This window comes from Bidens hawaiensis, unplaced genomic scaffold (assembly GCF_021521415.1).
Source record: "Bidens hawaiensis isolate Kalapana, Puna unplaced genomic scaffold, B.hawaiensis_p1.1 tig00013567_1, whole genome shotgun sequence".
NCBI lineage: Eukaryota > Viridiplantae > Streptophyta > Magnoliopsida > Asterales > Asteraceae > Bidens > Bidens hawaiensis.
In genome coordinates, this window is record NW_027492151.1 from 148,105 (window position 1) to 156,435 (window position 8,331).

Sequence of the window (8,331 nt, forward strand, 5' to 3'; positions counted from 1 at the left end):
CTAATTCATTTAACAATAATTTATATTTATTTTCATATGTGTATCCGGATCGAATTTTTACATAGATGTGATGTAAGCGTTTCACGCGTATATGTAAACGTTCGATGCGTCTATTTTTATAGTCGATTTCATATGTATATCTGGATAGACTTTTACGTAGGTGTGATGTAAGCGTTTCACGCGTATATGTAAACGTTCGTTACGTCTATTTTTATAGTCGATCCACGGGCTTTTTTTAAAAAAAATTCGTACATGTAACTTACATATGATACGTGTGACGGTATGAGAAAAATGGAACTCAAAAGAGATTGACGATCTTAATTCAAATGATGTCATTCGTATTTGAGAATTGAGATTGACGAGCTTACTTCTGCTCGTCGTCCGCAGGCCATGGTCACTTGTTTGTGCTTGCCACATTGGCGGTTTGGTTCCCAAGAGACTAAATTTAGCACGAGTCATGTCTGATCATATGGTGTTCATCATCGTCATCCTCGATCATCTGTCGCGTTTCGTAAATTCAATAGCTTTAAGGTACTATGTAGCAATTTTAATGATGAGCAAAACAACAATCAACCGAGTAGAACTGGAATACAGCTGTATAGAGAGATCGAAAGGTAAGCAAACGAACAAACCTTCCATCATCATTTTTAGAACTGCAAATGTATGTAGTTGGTAACCATGCATGGCTCGTGCGATTGCAGGTTACTAACAGATACGGTGAGACAATCTCAAGGTGGATGGAGTGGTTCGAAAGACTGGCAACAAGTTGAAGTATGTTTCATATATTTAACATAGTTATTAAATGCGTTAGGCGCACTCAAGGCGCATAGGCCTCGCCTAGGGCCTAGGCGCAAGGCGCAAAAAAAGCGAGGGCGTGAGGAAAAATAAGCGCATTTAAATAAAACATTTAAAATATATTATTTATATGAAAAAGAATACTATTCTTCAAATAAAATAAACAAAAGCAATTATATAACATTTAATATCATCTAATTAGTACCAAAAGTTTCTAAAATAGTCGAGATTAGAATGTGATCCCAAAACTTGAATAACAAAATTTATCAATATAATGCCTTTGCCTTCTCCTAGATCTAAGTTTCAATAGCAACCCTAGCATTTCTTTTGCTCGGCTTTTATGTTCTCATGTTTTCTTGGCATAGACAATGCCGAGCGCATTTATTGAGCCTCGCCTGAAAAATGGGCCTAGGCGCAAGAAGCGAGGGCGGCTTTTAATAACTATGATATTTAATCAACATTATATTTATTTGGTTTGTAAATTTGTGCAATGTCAGGGAGCCTGGGTATTAAGACCAAAAAATTCAAAGCCAGTGGCTGTTGTGCATTTTGTTGGTGGCATTTTTGTCGGGGCTGCTCCTCAGCTCACCTACCGCTTATTTCTGGAGCGACTTGCAGAGAAGTAAGTGCTCTTATATGTCTATATGGTCTGATCATATAGCACGGTCTTTGTAATTTTCTAATTATTGTAAAAGCGAATAACATTTGTTCTTGTTGGTGTCTAGGGGTGTATTGGTGATAGCAACGCCTTATGCTAGTGGCTTTGACCACTTCTTTATTGCAGACGAAGTTCAGTTTAAATACGATAGGTGTCTTAGGTCTCTACATGAAACTGTGAGCTTCAAACTGTAACTGTACAATGTTTTTGTTTTATATAAACTTATAAGTCATGTTTTTTTAATGTTTTTGAGGTTGTTTTACATATAGGTGCAAGATCTTCCTACATTTGGAATTGGACATTCTCTAGGATCAGTCATCCACCTTTTGATTGGTATTTCATCCTTTCATAAGTTTCAAATATTAATTATTATAGAACCCATGACAATATTAAATGTTTGTTGATCAGGTTCTAGGTATGCTGTGCAAAGGTGCGGCAATGTATATATGTCATTCAACAACAAGGTACTAAGTTGTGGCTTAATTCTTTCAGTCATCATATTATGGTGGCACTCAATACTCATTTCAACTGCCGTTTCAGGATGCCAGCATGGCAGTCCCCTTATTCTCACCTGTTCTTTTACCAGTGGCTCAAAGCCTTGGACCGATCCTGTCACAAATTGCATCATCACCCACAATCCGTTTGGGGGTAAGAAACTGCAATTTAATGTATTTTCTTTAGGTGGGAAATTTTTTATTTCTGCTAGATTAAACTGATGTTTTGATACTATATCATTAAAGTCTTAACGATTTTTCTTTTTTATATACGCAGACGGAAATGACATTAAAAAATTTAGAGAACCTTAGCCCTCCTATTATGAAACAAGTCATGCCCCTACTGGGGCAACTTGCTCCTTTGTACATGGACTTAGCTAATGGCAGAGAGAATTTTTCGCCAAAACCAGAAGAAACTCGAAGATTAGTATGTAAATTTGTGATTTTTTGTGCATGATAAATATCGAACTATTAATTTACAAGAGTGTGAGTTTTGAAATAATCGCGCAGATAAAATCATACTATGGAATCTCAAGGAATCTCTTAATAAAATTCAAAGATGACACAATCGATGAGACCCCGGTTCTAGCTCAGGTTCTCAGTTCAGAGGCTGCCATTAGTTCAGTGCTGGATATGTCTATTCGTTCTCTTCCCGGGGATCATGGACTTCCTTTACAGCAGGTATAATTATTGCTTAACCGACGCTGGTGTGGCAAGTTTGAAATCATACCCGACCCGCATTTACTTGTTTAACTACTTCATCCTGCTCATATTATTAAATGTTTACTTAAATTTGTGTGCATCAGGATTTACCAGATGTACCGTAGGGAATGGTGGATGCTGTAAAACGTGGCGGAGAGCTGTGGGCAAATTTGACAGCAGGGACACCCTTAGAAACTGTCGCTAAAGAAGTAACCAGTTCTCTAGGAGTTGAGACTACAGCTCTTCGCGTAAATGTTTCAAAGGAGTTTGACCTGCTTGTGGATACAATAGCTGATTGGATGATTAACAATGCTGGTACAAGACTATTGAAGCCATAGGAACCCATAAATCCTAGGAGTTTATCCAGATATGTAGTCAAAACATTATTAAAAAAATCAAAATCCTAGGAGTTGTCAAAACATTATTAAACATGACATTCTCTATCAAGCATATGTCATTAAAGGATGGAAATACATAAACAAAAGTTTTATCGCTATCGCATTAGTTCAGACATAGCTCACCTACCATTTTGAACAACCAAAGATTTTGACAATATTATATTAATGCATAAAAAACATGTATTGCGTCTAATCTTCATGATACATGTATAAGCCAAGTCCAAAACGAGCACACGCTTTGCAGAATGCTATTTCTTCAGCTGCAGCAACCGGGTCAACACCTTGACCACTGGTGGCAGAGGTCACAGTTCCAGTTGCTTCACGGTGTGCCTGCATCAAAATAGATAATATAAGTATATATTCAAGAGTGGCTGGGCATAATGAATAACATTAATGTGATGTCTTGCAAGTAAAAGTGTAAAACAATATAATGGTTTGGGCATACCTCTGCATCAGATCCACGTACTGTAACACGATAAACCACAGTGACACTGCCATTATCTGAAAATATTACATCGCGTATTTCTCCACACCAACCTGTAGAAGAAAGTTTTGCAAGATAAGAAAAGAAATACGAGACCAAGCACTGACCTTAAAATATGAAAAATAAAAGCTAGTGTCTGTGACTATTTACAAGTTCATTCAACATATAAAATGCAGTTTATTAACTCAAATACATAAAAGAGAGTGACCCTTAGCTATTGCATAGATGCTCCTAAGTACAGGTCTCAGTATAACTTCTAAACACTGTCCATATGTACAAATCTATTGATTGTTATGTTCTGTTTTTACTCTCACTTTCTTCAAGCTTTCTATAATCACTACTTTCAAAACTAACTCCTAACTCTGTTTTTTCTTCAAACAGGTTGGGATGGTTAATCTTTATCTTCAACATAATACACACACCGAATAAACCAAAAACACTTGCAAAACCTACATTTGCAGGCACCTTTTAGGTTTTACCTTGTTACAAATCTGCAGCCACCCAATTATACAGCACGCAGTAGATTTACAAACTTGGCACATATCCAACACATTTCAACCCACCCTCAAAGCTTGCATAGTAGTCATATGACTTCTTAAGTAGGTTGAAATGACAAACAATAGGTTTATAGTAGTCATATGAACCTAAGCTTATACAATATCAGAATCTGTTCACAAGTCGATCCTGAGTCGAGACAGGGTTGTTTCGAGCTCGGCCTTGAAATTAAACATGGCAACTTATCTAGGCTCTAGCTCGATTTTGAAGTTAAACGAGCTTAGGATCGAGCCAACGAGCCGAGCCATAATCGATTTTGGCTCGGTTACAAAAATGATCCAATCAGCTCAGGATGTTACAAATCAGCTTTTTATAGCTATTTTTATTCGAGCTTTTATCGAGTGAGCCATGAGCCCGAGCTTTTTGAAACTCACTCAATCAGGTACCAACCAATAAGGTTTATGAAAAAGTTAACATACCTGGTGCATAGAAACTTAACATCCTGTTAGCATGAAACCTGCAATCCATAATCAAACAAATCAATCAGATCAAATTATTTAACCTAACTACAGAAACATTATATAATATTTTAAACCCTACCAAGGGATGTAGGATGAGCGAGTACTATCATCGTGCTTGACAGTAATACTACCCGGAATCCTCTTATTAAGATCCCTAAGAATCTCAATCAACGGCCGCGTAATGCACGATGACGAATTGTCCAACGGCACCACGTAATTCGAGTTCGGCACCTTTGATCCGCTGTTGCTGCTAGCATCGCTGCTGCCGAGTGCACACACTTTGCCGCAAACCCTAGCGGCTTGTTTGATGGTCGAAATGAATGTGATCGCCGACGGAAAGCGGTGCTGGTGTTTGATCGGTGGAGTTGTTAGCATTGGGCATGCCGTGAACATGTTGCTCTGGGCGGCCATTTTCTCCGGCCAGTGAGACGGTGGTGGTGGTGATATTATTATTATTATTATTATTATTATTATTAGAGTTGAAGGAGGGTGTTAGTTTGATGGGGGTTGGGTAAGTGAGTCGTGAGAGGTTTAAGAGGACACATGTACATGTAGTACGGCTGACAAATTCTTCGTGTTTCCATAAATATAATATTGTTTTTTGGATTTACTCATGCTACTTTGGGTTGGGTTAAAGACTAAACTCTAAAGTACTCACATGTCCTTTTTTTATTATTATTTTTTATTAATATCGGTTCTTTCGGTTTCGGTTGAATTTCTAATTCAATACCATGAGATGATTGTTAAAACTCAGGATATTTAGAGCGGCACACCATCACAACAAGGGGTGTGCATAGGTCGGTTTGGGGCGGTTTTGAGTTGAACTCATAACCATAACCGATATGTCGGTTAATGAATATTTACAACTATAACCGATCCATTATGGTGGTTTTGGTTAATCGGTTTTGAAGGTTATACAAGTCGGTTTAGGTCGGTTAACCGTAACCAAAATAATGCATCTGCGCCTAAAAGTTTGGTACCAAATATTACAAAAAAACGACATTACATAGTCCAACAAAATATATAATCCATAATATTAATACCATATATTAAAAAAAATGGTAACATGTAACCCAACAATGAAATTCAAGTTAATTCAATAATGTTGAACCAAAACCATCAAAAAGGTATAATCCGACAACATATCTGGTGGAAGTTAGTCTCAAACATATAGTTGGTTACAAAAATGGGTCGGTTCGGTTATGGCGGGTTTGAAATTATCTTTAACCAAAACCGACCCATATTTGAGGGTTTTTGAAAATTCACTAAACTGACCTACTGGTTATATCAGTTATCGGTTAAAATCGATTCGATTATATCGGTTAAACAGTTATGGTGGTTAAGTTGCTCACCCCTAATCGCAACATAGGCATGAAGTGAAGAGGTGGCACCATGAATAGCTTGGCAGGGGCGAAACATAGTTTCAATTGTTATTTAACTTATTAATTAATAAACACACCAGTAATCTCAGTTCACTTCATACCACAAATCGCATTTTACCCTCTGATGATACATCTAACTTCATTTTAAATGTAGAAGCCCATTTCGCATGATGACGCCTACGTGTTATGAATTGTGTTTTCACTTGCTTCCATAATACATAGCCCAATGTCACAGGCCAAACATTTGAAGATGGGATGCTTGGATTGTGCTTAACACTTGGTTTGTTGGGCTCGCCTTGGACTTTATTGGGCACGACCTCAGCACGAAAGGAGGCATACATGCCTAGTCGTGCTTGCACGACGAAGGCGTCGATGGTAGCGGCTGCTTGCCTGGTGAATTCAATGTAGATTTAAATCAATAGAGTCTGGTCATAAGTGGACTAGGTGTCGTTTGTTTTTTTAGAGGTAAAATGTCTGCAGTTTGTGGACCACATCTCCAGACATATGTAGAAGAAGAGGTGGAACAAGCCTCTTCAGTCTGAAAGAAGAAGACTGTTTGTTTTTTAACATATGCAGACTGCTAAAATAAACTGAAATTTAAACAATTTTCCAAGTGCTTAATTCAAACCTAAACATAAACAATTGCGCTCAAGTTAAACCTAAATATAAATAAATTTTCCAATTCACAAATCAAATGCTCAATTTAAACCTAGACACATTCAATCAAAGTGACAAATTCAAACCTAAACACTAATCACATAACATAACATAATCAATTACATTACATGCGAGTGGAGATTTGTCGACAGCTGTGGCTTGGAGAAGGTGGTGCAATGGCGGCTACGGCGGTGGAGGTGTAGGGGGGACGACTGGGTGGGTGGAGGAGGTGTGACGGCGAACGGATGTGGGGGTGGAAGTGAGGGGGCGGTGTTGGTAGGGTGGAGGAGAGGGGGAATCACCGGCGGTAGGGGTGGAGGAGAGGAGGATTGCGACGAGAATGAGAAAGGAGGAAAGGGCCGGGTTTTTTACCAAGATTAGGGTTTCAAACTTTGAATAGGCTAGTAGACTATAATCCATGCGTTCCAAGATAAGAGGGCATACAAACCTTTTTTAATTAAAAAGATTCCAGAAAATAAATACATTGCAAACCTAAACGTGTGGCAGCGGCCTATGAGTGCAAACGAGTCGAGCTGCTCGCAAGCTACTCATGATCGGCTCGTTAAAAAACTCGGCGCTCGAGCTGTAACATTCGTTACTGTAACACCCCGACCGATGGCGGATTATACATCGGGGCGCCACGTATTGTTTCATTACTCGTGACACTATTTGGGTGTCAATATTTAATAAATACGTTTTCATTGCGCACGCGCAGAACACAAATCGTAAAGTAACATAAATCATATCATAACTCAAAATATTCAAATAACATAATTCGTCTTGTTACATTTTAATCTAGGTCCAAAGAAAAAGAAAACATCCTACGTGTCCTTGAGATTCCCAAAAGCAGCTACAGCAAACCTGAACATGTGTTAAAATAAAACGTCAACACTTGCGTGTCGGTGAGAAATCAAGTTTAATAGATATAAATAGATAATAAACACTGCGCGCAACATGTGCTTAACTGGGGTTTAACATAGGGTGTAATCAGATTGTGATCAAGCCTTAGATCATAGCTCATAGTTCAATCCGTGCTCCCAATTGAGCACAAAAACAAGAAATCATACGTGCATGTGTAACAAAACAAGAAAACCGTAAACGATAGGTCTCCCGTGTTCATCTAATGGATCCATGAAAACTTCGGAATAGGCCGTCAAAGCGGTTAATGATTCACACATACAAATAAACAGCCAAGTAAACGTCCATAACACATGGGGTTTTGCGCACATAAATTTCATAAACAAGTTTAAGACTCAAGTTGTACGAACACATGAACATCCCAAAACATTAAAAATAAAAGGGGATTAAGTACGAGATTACTCACCTGAAAAAGGTGTGTTGAAAGATAATGCAAGAACCAACTTTTAAACAAGCACAAGTTAACCTATAAATAAGAGGTTATTGGTTTAATGATTGGTTTTTTTGTCTTGAATATATGCAGTAAGTATCGATTTTTGTTAGTTAAACAAATTAAAACAAAACATATATATTTATATTTACCGAGATTCTGGGCAGAAGAGAAGACGGAGGCAAAGAGAGGAGTTGGAGGCGTCGCTGAAGATCTCCGGCAGAGAGCAAAGGGAGAGAGATTTGAGGAGTGTTTAAGTGTAGTGTGTGTAGTGTTAAAAGAAAATAGTTTTATTTATAGGAAAACTCTAGGGAACACAATCCCTTAAAAGGAGGAAAAGATCTTAACAAAGCACAAGAAAACAAAAGCAAAAGATATCAAAAGATATGCCGGCAGC

General features: G+C 38.0%; 2 protein-coding genes across 2 annotated transcripts; one reads left to right on the plus strand and one right to left on the minus strand.

The window, feature by feature from the left end:
* Window positions 1-468: 468 nt before the first annotated feature.
* On the plus strand, window positions 469-2,987 carry LOC143544434 (uncharacterized; the record flags this gene model as incomplete). The annotated part of the gene is made up of 10 exons (XM_077036546.1): window positions 469-614; window positions 702-771; window positions 1,293-1,417; window positions 1,521-1,629; window positions 1,723-1,786; window positions 1,862-1,917; window positions 1,994-2,101; window positions 2,225-2,374; window positions 2,458-2,628; window positions 2,775-2,987. Coding segments are annotated over 10 exons (1,212 nt in total), but the record flags the coding sequence as incomplete, so codon positions are not given.
* An 81-nt stretch (window positions 2,988-3,068) lies between these two features.
* Window positions 3,069-4,958, minus strand: LOC143544435 (DNA repair RAD52-like protein 2, chloroplastic). Its single transcript, XM_077036547.1, has 4 exons — window positions 4,627-4,958; window positions 4,506-4,543; window positions 3,493-3,584; window positions 3,069-3,377 (listed from the first exon to the last, which is right to left on the minus strand). Exons 1-4 carry the CDS (start codon window positions 4,956-4,958, stop codon window positions 3,237-3,239), a joined length of 603 nt encoding a protein of 200 aa, XP_076892662.1. The 3' UTR covers window positions 3,069-3,236.
* Window positions 4,959-8,331: the final 3,373 nt, after the last annotated feature.

Bases quoted from the DNA above. Each gene is read 5' to 3' on its own strand.
- LOC143544435 (XM_077036547.1), bottom strand. From the start codon at position 4,958: ATGGCCGCCCAGAGCAACATGTTCACGGCATGCCCAATGCTAACAACT. The intron at 4,544-4,626 runs GTAGGGTTTAAA...TATGGATTGCAG, and splicing joins CGCTCATCCTACATCCCTTG to GTTTCATGCTAACAGGATGT. The intron at 3,585-4,505 runs GTATGTTAACTT...TTTCTTCTACAG, and splicing joins GTTAAGTTTCTATGCACCAG to GTTGGTGTGGAGAAATACGC.